The sequence below is a fragment of the Mytilus californianus genome, unplaced genomic scaffold (genome assembly GCF_021869535.1).
Source record: "Mytilus californianus isolate M0D057914Y unplaced genomic scaffold, xbMytCali1.0.p SCAF_9, whole genome shotgun sequence".
NCBI classification, from domain to species: Eukaryota; Metazoa; Mollusca; class Bivalvia; order Mytilida; family Mytilidae; genus Mytilus; species Mytilus californianus.
In genome coordinates this window covers 54,977,290-54,997,496 of record NW_026262745.1, presented here as the reverse complement: position 1 = coordinate 54,997,496, position 20,207 = coordinate 54,977,290, and the positions used below count along the sequence as shown (strand labels likewise).

At 32.3% G+C, this 20,207-nt stretch overlaps 1 protein-coding gene across 1 annotated transcript; it reads right to left on the bottom strand.

Moving 5' to 3' along the window:
• Positions 1–100: 100 nt before the first annotated feature.
• Positions 101–9,200, bottom strand: LOC127714462 (toll-like receptor 13). The gene is made up of 2 exons (XM_052220521.1): positions 9,135–9,200; positions 101–3,559 (listed from the first exon to the last, which is right to left on the bottom strand). Exons 1-2 carry the CDS (start codon positions 9,195–9,197, stop codon positions 1,436–1,438), a joined length of 2,187 nt encoding a protein of 728 aa, XP_052076481.1. The 5' UTR covers positions 9,198–9,200; the 3' UTR covers positions 101–1,435.
• Between the last annotated feature and the right edge of the window lie 11,007 nt (positions 9,201–20,207).

Sequence of the window (20,207 nt, the reverse complement as noted above, 5' to 3'; positions counted from 1 at the left end):
TTATATATACTCATTACACAAAACTACCACATATGGTTTTACAATATTTCGGTAAAACATCTTAGTTGAAATGGTATTTAGCTAATCGCTAATTCTTTGAATATAAGATTTGATTCAATTGTTGTGTCATTAGATCAAGCATATTTTTTAACTTTCGATCGGAATGTTGGCTTTAGATTCAATGTGAAGTATAGGAAGCGACGTTAAAACAATCATTTCAATTTTATTTAAACAAAGATTGCTGGCTATCGGACGCAAAATTTTACTCTAAATGCTTCATGTTTTCAGGTACATGACACTTCTCTCGCAAATTAAGATGCGTAAAAATAATGGCAAGAAATGTTGACATCGAAAAAACATTTTATTCACTGAAACGCAAGTACAAGTAAGCTCAAAGACCATGTTTTTAAAATAAAGGAGATCATATGTTTAGATACAAACAAACAAATATGTAAGTGAAACAGTCGCATCAGTATACATTTTGAACGGATTTAATAGCTAGTCTAAAATGTTTCAATAGAATCGGGAAAAAAAACTAGTTTGAATCAGAAAATTAAAACCACATGAGATATAGCATAGACACTTGTCCATTGGTGAGAACTGACATAAATTTGCTGGTAGATATCGTATCTGGTCAATTAGTTTAGGATATATTGTAAGCGTTTACCATAGTATTCTAGTATTTGTATGACATTTAGTTTTAGGTTTCCTTTCACAGTAAAAAATGCAGTTTTTTTCATCTTCTTGATAAGTTCAACAAAACAAAAATATTGAAAAATCTGCTTTCTGTTTCCGCAAGAAGATATACTTTACTTATCACACAAAACAGAATTTGATATTAGTAAATAAAGCCAATAGTAGTATACCGCTGTTCAATAGTCATAAATCGATTTAACTGAAACAAATCCCACAAACCAGAACTGAGGGAAACAATCAACTATAAGAGGAAACAAAACGGAACAACAGAAACAAAAAAACAAACGCCAACATACATAGAAACGGACTATGTAATAACAACTGCCATATTCCTGACTTGGTACAGGACATTTCAAGAAAAAATGTAAATGATACGAAAAGTGCATTAATTTAGTCGGCCTATCCTTCAATGTGATACGAAATAGCGTTTTTTTAATTACATACTCGGCAGATTATTGGGTATTTTCAACGGGGATATATAATTTTTTTCAATACTATACAAAAACCTCAACCTTTTAATTGAAAATATTTTTTTTTTGTCAAATTTAATTCATTTTGAAACGTACAAAAAAACTTAAAAACAAATTCTGTTTACATTTCAAGCCTCAAGCAGATTTATGACTTCAAACTGTTTAGTTACCAAAGACATGAACAACGTTTCACTAATTTAAAGAGAATAATTACCATAAAAAAACGAAACAAAAATTTGACGTTTTCGAAATGTAAAGAACACAGTCTCTCATATTGCAACCAGTGGATGGCCTAGAGGTTTATGTATGCCTTCAATAACAGCTTTCCAAAATAAATCTTCCCCTACTCCAGTTTGATATGTTACATATGGAGTTGTTTTCAGCAATGTTCTGATTGGACATATCATGTGATTTGAATTAATGGTTTTCAGCATAATTGGTAGAAAAGCGTTTCTTCCTTGCCTGCGTCTGCGGTCTTGTGAAAATTCTAACTCCCACTGACACCATTCACTCTTTGCAAATTCATTACTCATAATAACTACAATTTTCCAACATTTCTTTAGATAAGTATCAACATTTTCAGTTTTTGAGACCCCAACATCAAAGTCTCGGAAATGGATACAAAGTTTGAAACCTTCGTCTTCAAGTTTTGGTAAGAAAATATTATGAACCCACTCCCTATCTTCATCACAATATACTACAAATGCATGGTACTCGTAGTCTTCGCTGCTATTTAATTGAATATAGCCTTTGCGCTTAAGTGTGTGCAGTCGAAACAAGTAGCAGTAGTTTCTGATATTGGAATGGCATTTGTATGCAGTTAGTAATAGAGCAAGACATAAGACAGCGAAAGATGCTAAAGTAATTGCAATTGTGAATAAAGGGTTCCAGGGTGTACAACTTTCCTTCGTTGGATTATAATCTTTTAAGAGTATTCCATGCATTTTTTCTGGATAAATACATTTATATTTATCTGGAAAGTTTATGAGTTTTGGTAAACTATGATTTTTATATCTGAGCCAATTTCGAAACCACATAAGATGACATGTACATGCAAAATGATTATTTGATAGATCAAGTGTTTCAAGTCTGTTTAACATTCCGTCTGGAAACGATGATTCGTTGATAAGGTTGATATAGTTGCCTTGAAGATTTAAGTGCTTTAAATTTTTCATCGTTTCAAATAGCCTGTCATTCCAGGAGGACAAAGAATTTCCTTGCAGAGTCAACCGTTTTAGCGATCGCAGTGATTGGAAAACTTTATGTGGTATCCATGTTAGACGAGTGGAGTGCAGATTCAAATCGGTAAGATTTTCTAGTGGATTAAACATTCTATGTAATTTTTTTGATGATGTTAAAAAGTTGTTTGTTAAGTCAAGGTATTCCAGCTTAGGAGTATGTCTAAAGATATTGTCTAGATCGAATCCTGTTAAATGATCAAAGTGAAAATTATTAAAACCAATATTCAGCCTGTGTAAGGATAGGCTTTGAAAAGCTTTTCCGTATATTTTTGTAAACCTATTTTTTTCAATGGATAATTTTTTCAATTGGTGCATTGCATCAAACGTCGATGACAACAAAACTTTCAACCTATTTCCATTGAGTTGCAGGGTTTCTAGAGACGGCAAACATCTGAACGTGTTAGGATCTATATTAGATAAAGCATTTTCGCTTAACAGCAATGATCTAAGTCTTGGAACATTACTTGCATCGCTATTGTTAACGCAAAAGCTTGGAAGTCGGACAATATCGTTATTGTTCATATTTAATTTTCGTAAATTCACGATCGTTGGTATGATAAATATTATTATTTTATCTTCTGACATATCTAGTGTCTTCAAGTTCTTGAGACTGGTTATCCCTTTCAATGAAAAATTCGAAAAACTGTTTCTGCCAAGATGTATTTCTGTAATGTTTGTTAGTGCTGAAGAAGTAAAAACATAATCTGGAATAACTGTCCAACCATTGTCCTCTAGGCGAATTTTTTCTAATGTTGTCCCACGTCCACTAAATGCGTTTTTGAAATATGTGATATTCAATCTTTTTTCTTTTGATATTTCTAAAGAGTGTAAAAACTTTAAGTCGACAAACGCATCGTCATTAATATGACGAACTGAGTTTGAAACCAGAGATAGCGACTGTATATAGTACCGTGTTATATTTGAAAGAAAACGTCTTGTCAGAGTATGAAATTTATTGTTTTGGAAATGAATAGATTTGATATAATCCGGAAATGTTGGTATGTATGTAAGCCTCGAACATTTTGCTAATTTACTAGAGTTGTAACATGTGCATACCTGGTTTGGGCATTTCTTACACATTAAACATTCGATGCACATGATAATAACCAAAACTGATATTTTTGAACTGCCCATCATCGCATTGGATAAGATCTGCAAGTAGAACAAATGACAGAAATATTAGTTTTGTATATTACTTAATACAAATTTTAAAAAAGAAATATTTACTGAGATATCAAAGTTTGCAGTACAAAAACTTTCAAAAAATGTTATGGGCGATTCTTCAAGCATTTTCTTTGGGTTAGACAATAGACGTTTACCAATACGCTATAATAAAATGATAATTCACTTGATATGACTCATCAATGCATTGAACATGACTAATACGACGAGTGTCACTAGTGGAGCAGGATTTGTTTACCCCTTTGGAGCACATGTGGTCCCCTATGTTTTGGTTGGGATTGAGATGCTCAGTCTTTATTTTTTTTATTCAGTGATTTGAAAGCTTGTTTGTCTCTTCTTCCTTTTTTTTTTGCAATGGCGTAGTCAATTTCTTCCCGACGTTTTAAAACCATAGGTAAAAATGACCTTCGAAATATTGGCAAAACTCTTCGTAATTTATGGTTTTCAATTTTCTTTTATTATTTAGTTTAACATTCCATCTGCTTTGATTCGAGCACTTATCTAGAGTCAACTCTCCGCCAGAGACCAAATGACATAGAAGTTATTAAGAATAGGTCATCCTACAGCCTTCAACAATATCCCCCTTCTGAATATAGCAATAAGACTGTTAATTTTCCAGTCTGAAGGATATTTTGACAGCCGAGCGGATTTATTAAAGATTATTGGAAGAATACGGCTACACTCACGGGACAAATTTTAAAAATCTTATGTCTTATGACTTATTACATCGGGTCCCGATGCCTCGTTTGGATCTTGATTTGTGAATACATCGACAATTTCTTTTAGATTAATAGAATTTTTTAGAATAATTCATTTTTTTTTTTGTGAAGACTTGAATGAATAACGTTTACTTCTTCTAATGATTAAGTTCAAAAGTTCACATTAATCAATGTCCTCATAGACAAAGTAGTCTTTGTGCCACGTTTTTGATAAGCAGAAAATAATTATTCTGGCCCTGATCGGACCTCATCAAATTTACCTGATTTAGTTTTTTTTTAAACTCCGTGTCTAATTACATGTATATAAAAAACTTTTCAACTAAGATAGCACTTGCGTTTAAACTCAACAGTACTAATATCCTAACCTCGGTGTTGAAGATAAGTTGAATCAAATTTGCATGTCACACTGATGATCAATTCGAACTTTATTTATCTCAAACTATTTAAGTCTATGATTTTGGCTCAAAAAGGTATATATCAGGGTCCTCGGTCATAAAACTGTACTCAGTACGCGGAGTACAAAATTTGTGCTCGAAACACCAAATCCAGTATTTTGATTGGTTGATTTCTGAGTCTGAGAACGATAATCGTGCTCGAAACTTTTATGACCGCAAGGCCAGATATACGCCAGTGAAAATCAAACGAATGTCACAAATATAAATTCTTATGGTTATTATACTTCAATAAAAGGCAAGTGTCTACATTTACAGAGTACAGAGAAGCTAAAATATATTTAACAGAAACTGTCAAAGCAATCTACCGTCAACATCTATAAAGGACAGAGAACGGATACATAACCGAAGACAATGATTGATAATTGTTTTTTACTTAAGACAGGCACATGAAATATTTGGAGCACTAAGCCTTAACTTTTTGATATCGATCAATGGGGTAAATAGTAACTAACAAAAATAAGCTAAAATCATGTGTACATGAAAAAATTCAATAACATTAGTATAATTCAAAACCAATTGTTTTAAGAACAATTGAAGGTCTTTCCACATCAATTTTCTAAATGATTGATAAGAAGCTACTTCTGATTTACTCAAAGTTACTATTGCCTCCCAATCATAGTTTCTTCATACTGATTCAATTAAGATATGGTTTATATATACTCTTGCCTGAAATAAGGGAGATGATTGCCAACTTTCGGTTTCGAAAATGTCACTTCCGATCTCATATGATAGCTCTATTTACACTGATTCCAAAAGTATATGGTTTATATATACTTTTACCTGTAAAAAGGGAGAAAATTGGCTACTTCCGGTTTAGAAAATGTCACTTCCGGTCTTATATGAAAGCTTTATTCACACTGATCCCAAAAATATAAAGTTTGTTTACACTTATGCCTGTAATAAGGGAGATAATTTGCTACGTCTTGTTATTGAATTCACTTCCGATCTCAAATGATAGGTTTGTGTATGTCCATTCAAAAAATATATGGTTTCTAGGGTTTCATAAAATAAGTGCAAAAATCACTACTTCCGGTTCGTTCAAGGTAACTTCCGATTGACATTTTTCAAGCTCATATGTCACCCAACATTTTGCAAAAGACCTTATGGCTTTGTCATGTAACAATCTGAAGTAACAATCAATTTACTTTAAAATAAAACATTTCAGGGACAGTAACTCCGTTAAGATGTCATTGGATTGTTTCAGGCCTGATATCATATTTTCATTATTCACACTGATTCCAAAAATATATGGTTTCTATATACTTTTGCTTGTAATTAGGGAGATATTAGGTACTAAAAAAGTACTTCTGGTTTATTGAAGATCACCTCTGGTCTAAAATGATAGGTTCAAGTATGCGTATTTAAAAAATATATAGTTTCTAGGTACTTTTCCATGAAATATGTGCAAAAAATGGCTACTTCCGGTTTACTCAAGGTCACTTCCTGTTGATATTTTTCAAAGTCATATGAACACCAACAGTTTGCAAAAGACCCTATGGCTTTATCATGTACCAAGTTGGATAAATAATCAATTAACCTTAAATTTCAGGGACAATAACTCCTATTAGATGTCATTGGATTGTTTCAGACCAAATGCATCATATCATCATCACAATCAGGCAAACATTTTGCACTAGTTCTTTTATATATATATCTTTAAAAGTGACAGAGGAGATCATAAAACAAGGAAAAGTCAAAATTAAGAATATGACCTTGACCTTTGACCTTGACCTTTGACCTTGACCTCAATTTCATTTTAGTGAACCAATGACCCAAAATCAATATACCTAAGGTCTCTATCACTTACCATTTATATGAAACCAAAAACAGTATTTACAGGACAATTCCTAATTGTGTTAACTTCATAGATTACTAGAACATACTGCGACTGAATTAAAGTACAGGTTACGCCTTATTTTCAGTCTGGATTTTTATTGTCTTCGTATTGTCATTTAATAAAGTCATGCTGGTTATAAGGTGCACAGTTCTCTATATATGCCTTCAAAATCTTTCTGTTTGAATCCGTAATATAGCCAATCCCAAATACACTGTCTGTTGAGGCACTTGACAGAGACAGAACGTAGAGATTAGGTAACAGGTAACAGGTATTATTGGTATCGGTATCGGTATCAGATTCGACTCGTTAACTTGTTAATCATAGATAATAATAATTATGTGGAAAACAATAGGGCCTTAATCAACACCATTGTCCTGTTTTATTTTATATAATAAAGTTGACTTCTTTGATTTTTTGTTTTTACACCATGCCGACTAACAAATAGAAAACCGTTAATTTAGTAGTTTAGATATTACTATAAAAGAGTGGCAAAAGATTCCAGAGGGACATTCAAACTCATAAATCGAAAAAAAATGACAACGCCATGGCTAAAAAAGAAAAAGACAAACAGACAAACAATAATACACAAAACACAACATAGAAAAATAAAGACTAAGCAACACGAACCCCACCAAAAACTGGGGGTGATCTTAGGGGCTTCGAAAGGGTATGCAGATTCTGCTTCACATATGGCACCGGTATAACTGTCTGGAAGTCGAATTTTTCTGAAATTGTGTAGAATCATTCATGCTGCACTTTCAATAATAATTCATACGATTTAAGTCTTTTAAATGTTTTTACCAATTTATGGTGGATTGATTTATGGCTACCCAGCGGCAAATATTGGATGCATATTCTCAGTTAAAATACATATAGAGTGAGGAGTTTTGGTATGATTCCCCATGATACAATTTTCTACCTGAGTTAAAATGAAGTGGTAGTAAGCAATTAAAGGCCAACATACTGCTTTCAACAATGATGAAATCCTAAACCGTATAGTCGACTGTTTATGTTAATTTGATATGAATATACCCTTCTTTTACTAGATTAACACATGCAGACAGACTTATTCAATGTCCCACCGTTTTAACATGCTTAAGTCGGAACACACTTGTCCACATTTTAAAGGTTTTAGTTTGACTCAAGTAAGGGCTAATTCCAACGAGGAAAATTCAGCATTATTGTTCTATTTCATGATGGTCAGTTTTTATTGGTTGAGGAAACCGTAGAGCCCGGAGAGAGCAATCGACCATCGGTAGGAAAACCGGCAATCAAAGTCAATTACGACTGGAGCCGAGCGCACCTACGCACGGGATTCGAACTAACAATCTCAGAGCTGACGGGCTAGTGATACAGTAGTTCGACTACTTAGACAACTCGGCCACCGAGTCCCCCCAAATAATGACACATGCATCTCAGGTGTTTTGTTTTTTAAATAATGAAAACATTAAGTTCATTGACATGTATAATGTTTACTGCAAACGTATTTATATTTGGTTTTTTTTATTTACGTTCAGTGACAAACATTACACGAGGTAAGGAAAAGAACAAATTAATCAACCCGTCAAATAATAGTTTTTTAAAGTCATATGAAACGAATTTCTTGAAATTTTATGTTTTCGAAATTATTGAATCAATACATGTATATATACTAAACTAAGTTTTGCATGCACGTTTTTTTATAGTTATTACACATCTGTAACGTACTATCGGTAAAAAATATTTCATTCAGTGGTTGTTGATCTCAAGCTAAATAACTTTCGAGTTTGTTGCCGAAGTTTACCGGATCCTGACATTGACATTAAAACAGAGCACGTGGAAAGCGTGACAGATAAATAAATTGAAAGAGCCATGCCATTTGTTTTTTGTTTTTATATACAAGTATATTTACCATGCGTTCCCATTTGTTAATTAAACTATTCCTTAACAGTTGCTAAATCATTTGTTGTATTAAATTTGTTCTTTAAGAATCTGTTATTACTATTTACCTTCAAGAGCACGTTTCTTTACATTCTTACATCACGGTTTTCCCCTCGCACTTGCGCTATGCGGTGGCCGAAGTTATAACTTAAGGTCTCGTAGTTAAGGTCACTGCATATGGGAAAATATCGGCGAATTAGTGTCTGGGAAGTCAATAATTCAATATCGGTACATTTATGAAGATTTTGATAATGTAAACGATATTCTTTTTTAAAAAGTTCACGTTCACTTCCTTTAAGAGTGAAACTTAGCCATTTAAGTATAGAAAACATATTAAAATCTTTCCAAAATTTGAAGTTTCATATGACTTTAAGATTGAGTTTACCAAGATGGAGGTTGAAAAATGTTGCTGCCACTATAGCAAAAGGATAATATGTTGGCTAAGAACGATGATGTAGCATATTAAATCAAAGTTGAATTGTTGGTAAGATCGTTTAACGTACAACAATACAACTGTTATTTTTTACTTTGACACGAAGGTTGCTTCTTGAACACGTCATAATTATCATTTGTCATTCTCTTTTTCTTCAAAGTCACTTTATGAATTTACTTACCAGAAGTTGTTTTTTACAAGTATATTGCTTTGAAAATTCCGAGTCAACTCCAGCTGAACGCATACAATTTTTCCTTAGTCTCTTATTATATACTAAAATTATATCATAATATGATCATTCGAATTACAATGCTCGTGATATGAGGTAATATTTAAAACAATAATTCATATCTTAAATGTAAATGAAATTAAGGAAATTCAAAACAAAAGTGTCGATTTCCTTAAATCAATGATTTCGATTCATTGGGGAAACTTTAGAAGAATCAATATCTCTTAAAAGATTCGAATATGAAAATCATAACAAACAAATTTAATCCTGATTCTGAATAGCATATTCTATATGACTTTGTCGCGTAGGTCTTTTTCCGACCGGAAGTAAAAATTTTGACAAAGTTGGGCGACCGTTTTGCTGTGGGTGATGAACAATTTCGTATTCCAAAAGCAGTCAAAATCTCCCCGACATTCATCCAGTAAGGCCTCGTTTACAGAAAATAACAATAATATCTACTTTTAATATGTCCTCGTTCTGAATATGTAGCATGTTTATCTATTGTCATAACAATTTATAATATCAAATAAAATTAGAAGATTTAGCTTACAAAGTAATTATATTTGAAAAAAGTAACATTCTTTTTTAGTGGAAAATTGTTTTAACGTTAATTAAGCTATATTTAAAAATTGTTTGCTAGCCCCTCTCTATGATTAATGTAAGATAACTCTGGTTAATTTTCCCAACATTTTATCATTAAGGGGAGATAATATAATTCGGTTTTCATTTATAGTCTTTTTTCAAAAAAGTTAGAAATAATTTATGTAGGTTCCAATGATAATTTTTCACTAAAGCATTTGATATTTTTAACGTGGTGGTTATGGTGGTCTGTTTTTGTGTTTGTGTGTATGTGTATCTTGTGTGTGTTTGTGTAAGGGGGTGTTACACTTCATACATGTATTTGTCTTTAGGGATAAAATAATGCAGATGAATTAAGACAATATGTCTGCTTCATTTGAGTTCTGACATAATTTTATACACCTTATTAAAGCAATAAATGCTTTTACAAGTAGAAGGATCAATGCTGTTGGAGATTATATGATGCATACAACAACTTGAAACAGTGTATTCCTGACAGGAGAATGAAACATGTGTTATTTACCTGAATATTTTACCTCAAATTAAAAGTAGACAGAATACTTTATATAAATGTATTACGGTAATAAGGCTTTAACAGCAAATATTTTCATGATTAGTTAGAGGCAGATGCGTTATCTGTACTCTCACCCATGATTGTCTCATCAGATTAAGTATCTTAATGATGAGAAAAGTTTTCAACGACCTTGAATACCCATGATGATTTTTTTTCTTTTTTTTTACAAATAATAATTTAATGAAAAGAAAGTACAGACATATTCGACTCAACATTTAACACATCAAAACATCTTAGTTCCATATAGACAGAAACCCTTCCAAACATTTATGCTACACCTAGTTAGTTTGGCAATCATGACGCCACGAGTCTTGCATATAGAGCTTTACATCAGACAGGCAAACCGTCTTATTCAATTGTAATTGGTTTCTTAATATGCATCACACTTTTTTTTTCAATTATTCAACATTTATATACAATAGATATATTACATATTACACAAAAATATTCACAAAACAATGGTTAAAAGTATAATGACATATATCATCAACACAATAATCAAAAATTAAATGCAATGACACCTTCAGTCTCTTGCACAAGAATATTATACTTTAAAAAGTGTTTCTCAAAAACATTTCTCTTACATTTTACACCACACAAATATTCATACAGGTAAGTTATATAATGTTTTGAAGTGTTTTTAATTAGTCTGATAAGATCAACATTACTGTTTAAATTTTTAAGTACATTCCTTCTTCTGAAGATACAATATCTCGCTATGGATAACAGGAAATTGACAAAACTTACATTTACACCTTTGAAATATCCAAGTAAACCAAACATGAATACCACTTCATACACTACATTATTAATTTTGTCAGAATCAAATAAAACTGACAACTTTTGTTGCAGAAACTTATGAAATTCTACTAGTTCAGAATATAATAAAAATAAATGAGTGATATTTTCTACTTCCTTTTCACATACATCACATACATTGTAATTAATAAGTTTCATAGTCATGAGTTTAGAATTAGTGAAAATACAATGATGTGCTATTTTGAAATCTAGATCCATTAATATAGATAGTTTCCAGTTAAATTTGAAGATCTTGCACGGTCGAAAGAATTTTAAAAATGATGATGATGATGGGAGTTTTCATTACCTTGACTGGCTATACAGCCCTCGCACGGTCGGTTATTTACTTACAACTCCTAAGTTGTGCTCTAAATGTTTTATATCATTTTCATATTCATGAAATTTTAGGATTTTTTTCTTGTACCGAACGCTTTTATGGCTTTTTGCATACATTTAGTTAAAAAGTCTTTCAAATGATGACCGAGAGGGTGCTGTTGGATTGACTGAAGAATTGGGATTAAGCCAAATAAGTTTGACTCGATAGGTAAGAATATGTTATTACAAAGTGCTTTATCTCTGTTAACTTTTTTTAACACGAATTAAGTTTTATTGACAACGTCTTTAATATTTGTCCTGCATATACATGGACTATTTTCAAATGGGTGTCTATGCAAAAATCAGTCAATAATTCTTCATATTAATTTGACTAAAATATGTACAATTTTCTATTTGTTTTCTCTCATAACAGTCTTTGTTTGCATTCACAAAGTCATGTTTTTATCTGACTGTTTATGGCGTCTTTATCCTAAATCCATTGGATGTTGGATATGTACTGATTGATATTTTAGTCTTAGATGTATGACTTTTTTGTTTTGGATGCATAGATACGCTGCAACGTCCGGTCTGTGTTTTCGTTAGTTTTTTTCTGCTTTGTATCGATATTGTCAGGTAAGTCCTTTTCAACTGATTTTCATGGTTTTTTCTAATGTTGTGCTGTTACACTACTGTCCCAGGTTAGGTGAGGGTTTGCTTCTCCAATAAAAATCGACCTGCATGATACAGCCAAACGTTTTAAAAGTAGGTTGTTCAGTGGTTTTCATTTTTTGGTGTGGTTCATAGGTGTTTCTCGTTTTTCGTTTTTTTATACAGAGTAGAACGTTTTAATTGTTTTACATTAGTCATATTGGGGGCCCTTTATAGCTTTCTGTTCGGTGTGAGCCATGGCTCCGTGTTGAAGGCCGTACTTTGACTTGTTAACTTTTTATACATTGTGACTTGGATGACGAGTTGTCTCGTTTGCATTCATAGCACATCTTCTTATTTATATTAAACACAAACGAATAATTACTTAATCAATCAATCGTTATCGACAGTATACTAAAATTGAAAGTAAGATGAAAAAGAATGATGAAACGAAACAGTTGGTGGGTTAAATCAAATACGAAAATGTCGAGCTTTAAATACCACAATTTCTGAAAAGCTGTGCAAAGTACGGTTAAGGCAATTTTAAACTCCGGCTAAAAAACCTTGGTGTCTTGAATAATTCAAAATTTGATATAATGTACAGAAACTTAACTGAAAAAAAAATCAATAAGAATTTACAGAAGGATGATAAATGTTGTAGTGTTTTATTTGTAACAGTCTAAAATTATACAATGTTGTATTGTTTCCAAATCAATGGATCAAAGATGTTGTAGTGTTTTATTTGTAACAGTCTAAAATTATACAATGTTGTATTGTTTTCAAATCAATGGATAAAAGATGTTGTAGTGTTTTATTTGTAACAGTCTAAAATTATACAATGTTGAATTGTTTCTAAAATGACCTTGCTCCAAAGGCAAAAACATTAATTTTTGTTATGAAATTGAATCGTAATTAATTGTTTGTTTAAAACATCCACAAATTGTCACCATAAAATGTTTTTTATGCTTGTATTTCATATTTGATATGCTAAAATATCAGAACGAAGGGACCTGACTTGCTCAGTACAGTCTGATAGACCTTTGTCATCGTAAAATTTGCTGATAAGTCCACAGTCGTTTATTGATGAGTCATATATAACCATTTTACATGTTGCTGATTTCATCCGACATTGCAAGATACACTGTGATAAGCTGTAATTTTTATCTTCCTCCACAGGTTGGTCCATAGGAAAATATATTTTTCCTGTCACTATCTTCGAGATGTGGACGTCCAAAAGAGTTGCGTCTGTAAAATAATAATAAAAATATGTTTTGAATATGGTTTTAGATTAATAATCTTTCCAAATGCAAATTGAAAACGAATATTCTGACCTACAAAATGTTATAAATAGTTGTGCATGGATAACGAAAAAAATATTCATGCAGCATTGTTTTGGAAAAAAAAAACTGTTGAAGGGATTGAAAATATATGCTCATGTGGAAGAAAATCTTCCTGTCCCCAAAAGAATATCAAATTGCCGTTTCCTTGTGATAATAAAAGTACAAGTAATATCAACGAGAAGAATATTAAGGTTGACAAGATACTGCATGTTACTTTGGAAATTGCAAACAGTTATTAAATTATATCTGTTTCAGTCGTAAATCCATTTTGAAAGAGTTTTGAAAAAGTCTAAACGGTTGAGTATTCTTAGATCAGTTCTTTTTGTATTATACCTTTTTTAATTTTTTTTTGTGCTTAATGCCTATCTATCTATGGCGTCAAGCCCTTTCCAAATAATTTTGCATTTTGTTCTTAATATGTTGAGTTGCTACATCACTATCCCAGGCTAGGAGGTCTTGATCGCTCCACATTCTTTATTATGTTTATGTTCCTGTCCTAATCCAGGAACCTGTAAACCAGTGGTTGTCGTTGGTTGCTGTCGGTCATAATAATGTTTCGATTATTTTTTGTTATAAATTAGGTCTTTAGTTTTCTCTTTATATTTTTTCACATCTTTCATGTCGGGGCATGTTATATCCGACTTTACGGATCAGGCCGTTGGGTTTTTTTCCTAATTGTTTCACATTTTACCATGCTGGGTTTTTATAGTCAACTTTACGGTATGGGTTTGTGTACTATTGAATCTAATATTGGTGACTCTACGTTGCCCAATAAGTGTTCTTTTCTTTACCCTTTGGTCTTAATGTATACTTTTTGCATTGGCAATTATACTGCATTTCTTCATTTTTATATTGGCATGCATATTTCATTGTACACATTATAGGGGGGTCGGACAGGGTAAAGGGAGACTGGGAGAGAGGGGGCGGGAGAAAGGAGAGAAGGGGCGGGAGAAAGGAGAAAAGGGGCAGGAGAAAGGAGAAAAGGGAGACAAAAATGTATATAAAATTTATCAAAATTTAGCTGGAAAACAATTATTGTATTAAGTAAGTTAATAAAAAGCTTCAAGAAAGTGCTTATAAAACGTAAAATAACAAAAATACCTGTCTCAGAGGAAAATTAAAAACGGAAAGTCAAATGGCAAAATCAAAAGCTCATACACATCAAACGAATGGATAACTGTCATATTACAGGCATTTTCTTATGTAGAAAATGGTGGATTAAACCAGTTTTTATACGACCGCAAAAAAATTTTGCGGTTGTATATTGGTATGACGTTGGCGTCGTCGTCGTCGTCGTCCGAAGACACATTGGTTTTCGCACTCTAACTTTAGTTTAAGTGGATGGATCTCTATGAAATTTTACCATAAGGTTCAATACCACAAAAGAAAGATTGGGAATGATTTTGGGGGTTATGGTACCAACAGGGGCTAAAAAGGGGCCAAAAATAAGCATTTTTGTAACTTCCAGACATAACTTGTGTGTTAGTGTATGGATCTCTCTGACATTGTACCACAAGGGTTCATATCACAAAGGGAATGCTGGGATTGATTTTGGGGGTAATTGCTACAAAATTTTAGGAATCAGGGGCCAAAAAAGGGGCAAAAAACAAGCATTTTTCAAGTTTCATGACAATAACTTGTGTGTAATTGTATGGATCTTTATCAAATTGTACTACAAGGTTCCATATCACAAAAGGAAAGCTGGGTTTGCGTTTGGGGGTAATTGCCTTAAACGTTTAGGAATTTGGGGCCAAAAAGGAGCCTAAAAACAAGCATTTTTCTAGTTTCCAGACAATAACTTGTGTTCAAGTGTATGGATCTCTCTGAAATTGTACTGCAAGGTACCATACCACAAAGGGAAGGCTGGGATTGAGTTTGGGGTGATGAATCATAAGGGGGTTCAAAAAATTTGGGGGAGGGATTTTTTTTCCCTTTTTTTCTTTTTTTTTTTTCTTTAAAATTTTCCATTTTAAATTGGTTATTTCTGATTTATATATAAAAGCAAATAATAATGATATGGTTTGAATAGGTTAATTAAAATTTTTAAGTTCTTAGACCACATTCATTCTGTATCAGAAACCTATGCTGTGTCAAATATTTAATCACAATCCAAATTCAGTGCTGTATCAAGCTTGAATATTTTGTGCATACTTGCCCCAACTGTTCAGGGTTCGACCTCTGCGGTCGTATCAAGCTGCGCCCAGCGGAGCATTTTATTATAGCTAGTCAAACCTCCCACTTGTATGACAGTCCCATAAAATTCTATTAAATATTAAATTAACCGAAAAACAACCTAACGTCACTAATTCATAACGATCTCTTATATACCAAGAAAGTCTAATTACTAACAATTCCAAGATTTTATAGTGAGTCCGTGCATGTATAGAAACACATGCCATCATCCTTGGTTTTTTAGATTAATTGCTTCAAAGTTGGCCGATATGCATAGAATTTGGCAGAAAAAAGATGACGTTACTGAATATAGAGTAATGTTATTTTTACTCGGAGGTATTGAAAAAATATGTAACGGGATCTGTATGGAATTTGTTATTTTGTAATCATTTCCCCTGTCTGGTTAGGACGATACAATACAATCTGAAAAGAGTTGTGTCTAAAAGACACATTTTTAATGCAGCCATAAAAAAATTCCGTTAGTTGTAAAAGTGATAGATAAAATAATACAGATTTTTAATATAGTATATACTCTGTATGATGTAAAGGTTTGGGTTGTGTGCGTAGTTGCGGACAAACCTTGCAAACTGTATTTAAAAATACATTTGAAAAGACAAAGTTCAACATTCTGTCATTCGTGAAAAATTATACAATAAAAAAATCCTGAGAATATATATGCATTATCTATACTCGGCAAACCATCTAGGCGCATTATAAAAGTGCCACCTTGAAATTGTACACTGTAGAAGGAGTAAGTCGGACTAAGTGCTCTACGTGCCTTTATATATTTTCAAAATGCCAAATTTAGCAACCTGTCGTTTACAAAAATAATGACAATATGCGCGCTTTTGGTATATATATACTAACACCAGGTACACAATGTAAAGTTGAAGCTAAAAAAGACATATAGCAGTAAGAAAATAGTTGTATAAACCATTAGCTTTATACGAAGTGAGAGACGGGCGGTCAAATGGACACGGGTAAATCAGTATGCTCCCGGCATTTGTCGAGGGGCCGAAATATATATTAAGCGTATATGATTATGTTCTATTTTACAAGGCATTTGGTGACAAATATATTTTTGAATAAGCAGTTCATAGTGGAATGTAATTGGGAAATCTCAAGTGTGCATCAAGTCCAACTCAAACAACAAAACACACCCATCCCTACATACACACAAGTGTAAATCAACATGAATCTAAATAAAAATTATGTTAAAATGTTGTTTCTGTTGTTTAAAGAAATATTGTGGCGCTTTTCTTGGTTTTCTTTCATCAAAGCACCGATTATTCATTTATTGTTGGCCACTGTTTATTTTTAATGAATCGTGTGATTGTAAATTTCGAGAAATAATTTGCTTTGAAAATGGAATTGAAAGAACATATGTAACGGGGTCTGAATGATATAACTTTTTTCGTCCAAATGGGTGCACATTAAGTGTTGACATCCCAAAATGTCAAGCCTTTGTTAACTTTTCCCTCATTGCTGTCCAGTGTAAACTGCGCTTATACGATTACAGTGTTGGCAGTTTATTTTTTACAAGCTTTCGGAACCATATTTTCTGTACAGTCCAATAATATTCAGAAACTGGTTACACTTGGAACATAGCCTAGGGAAAGTTGTGCGTCAAAATAACCAAGTTCGAAGACAATTTAATTATTCTTCTTTGTTAATTACTTTCTAACAAACCATTTTCATGATTTTCTACCTGATTTTCATAACCTGTTTGTACTATGCATTTTCGCTAAATTATGTCCCTTTTCAAAATGAATTTTATTTTTCTATTTTGCAAGCAGCGTTTTCGGCAACTATTTTAAAATGAATGGGTTTCTTTCCGAAATTGAACTAATTTAAAATGTGACACAAAATTCCTCGTATTTTCACACATTATCCTGCGTTTCTATAATTTGGATTTCTACTTCTAATCATCGTTAAACGGCGTGCATCAGCCTAACAAATTCAATGCAAACAAACAGTTTAACAGTCAGTGAAAACGTTATTGAGTTTCTTGAAGCAGAAGAAACAAGACTTCTATCTTGTGAAAGGACAAGACGGGGACGAGCATAAAAAAACAAGACATTTGATCGATTTCTTTTAAAATGAGCTTCCTATATATAAGTTTTTCGTGTTTTAGGGTGGGAGACAAGAGAAAGAGGGTGGGAGAAAGGAGGAGAGGGGCGGGAGAAATGAGAAAGGGGGCTGGAGAAAGGAGAAAAGGGGCAGGAGAAGGGAGAAAGGTACCCCCTGTCCGCCCTCTCATTATAAATTATCTTGATTTGATACTTCATGTACAAATAAGAAAATTCGGTATAATTGCGAATGAGACAACTCCCCAACTGAGGTAAAACATCTATAGATACAGTACGGCCTTCAACAGTTAGTTTCGCATTCATCTAGTTAGAACTTTGTTGATTAAAGGACATGTATTTCTCATCTGTAAACAGTTACCACCCAACCATAACATGTAGATCACTATTTCAGGATTTTTTTATTTCTTTTTTTTTTGGGGGGGGGGGAGGGGGAGGGGGTATACATTTACATGTACTCATTGATAAAGACTTATGTTCAAAGCACATATGCTTCACATCATTTAACCAGAACTTTAGTAAACAGTTATTGCCGGATGCCCTTATAAACGTATAAGCTGAAAGATTATTCTGATGTACCCTCTCTTACGCAAAATGTCATTACAGAAACAATAAAGTATATATTGTAATAACCATAATTTCAATTTAATTATGAAACACTATGGTATAAGGTCTTATTTGTGAAAATAATCAGACGTCACGTTTCGTGTAAAAACTAATCAGTCTAGCTCCGCATATAACTCAGTTTATGCTACGGTTATAAGATCAATAACAAAAATTATCAGTGTTCTATATTTAGATTTGTATTTGTTGATCTTACTTATTTGTCATGGCGGATTTGAAAAATGTATTTGGTGTTATGTGTTTGCATATGCAAAAACCTGTTCTTTAAATCGTAAAGATATTTAAGGGGAGGAGCCAGCTTGTACTACAAATGCCACACAGTTATGTCATATTATACAATAACTTCCATTTCACGGAGATTACAATAGAGGAAGTTTGTAGTCCCTCCAAAAGTGCTTCCCATTGAAAAAAAGACAAAAAATCAAAATTAAACATTTTTATTCATATAAAAATATGTTTGAAAACATTTTCATTGAACATGATCTTTAATAACTTATGCTGATAAGCAATAATCGCATGTCCTAATTTCATTTTTTATCAATTCATTTAAAACAAGAGGCTGCCAAACTACAGCAAACACGGATAAATCTAAAAATCAAACTTGATCTTAGTAATCTTTTTTGTTCAATATTTAAACTTGAACAAAAAACAATGTTTCAACGGTTCTCAAACTATCGATCAGAAAGAGCTTATTGCGACTGATACAGTAACTACACAAAATTATTGACCTGATTTTCGTTAAAAACAATCTGTGAATAATTTAATTTCAAATTGGCGATTCGAGATTTATATAAGGAGTTTTTATTTTTAAAAGGTGTTTGACTTTTCCAACGTTAATGTGTTTCACTTGATTACAGGATAAAACCTGTTGGCGGGATGGGTATCAATCGCCGCCAGCATTTGTAACGACTTGGGAGCTGTTCAATCATTGCTTTTCAAATTTCGATATTAAATAAAATGAATTTATCGGGTTTGCTGAAGATTGGACTCCTCTTGTTTTAAATAAACCGATATATTTATCTGTGTTAACAACGACCGACAAAAGAATTACATTACTTATGAAAACAATGAATCAAACAAAAAGTACAAACAAGTTAGAGTCATTGGGTTTTTAATATTTTTTTATTTTTGTGGATTTATTTACAAGAGAATCAAGATAAGTTATTTTTTTATTATGATACATTTATGATGTGATTAATCTAAACAATAAAGGGTTGGTATATACACACTCCAATTATCTGTATGAAAAGGGAATCTTAAGAAACCGTGGGTTTATACAATTCAGTTGATAACAAATATTTCAAAATTGATAATTTTCTATTTATAAGTAGAAATATGTACTTGTATATACATGTATCAAGGTTGACTGCTCAGTTGAAATTGCACATATAGCTACAAAAATAATGTACAGTCGTTATCAATAATTGATTGATCGTCATATGGCGGGATTGTATAGAAATCCTTCGCATCTAATTATTCTTTATATAAATTATAGAAATTTGACAAAAGTGTCAAAATTGTAAAGTTGACCTATCTTCATGTATTTATAATTTGGTCCCCTGTTAGGAAATAAGCCATAATTTTGTAGAACCTCAAAGAATAAGGATGGAGATGTGAGTACCTGAATTTAAGTATGGACTGAAAAATGCTTTGAAAATGGTCCTTTACGAAATAAGTTCCGAGGAAGCTGCCATATACATTAACTACTTTTCATTAATACAGCATAATGATTTAGGTCTTATATATATCGTATGCTTACCTGTACCAAATAATCCAAGGAAACAATAAATGATAAACCATCCGATCAAAATTTTAGCCATATTGAAAATACTTTTACAGTTAAAATAGAAGCCAAGTTGACACTTTATCTTCATAGTATTTTGTGTTT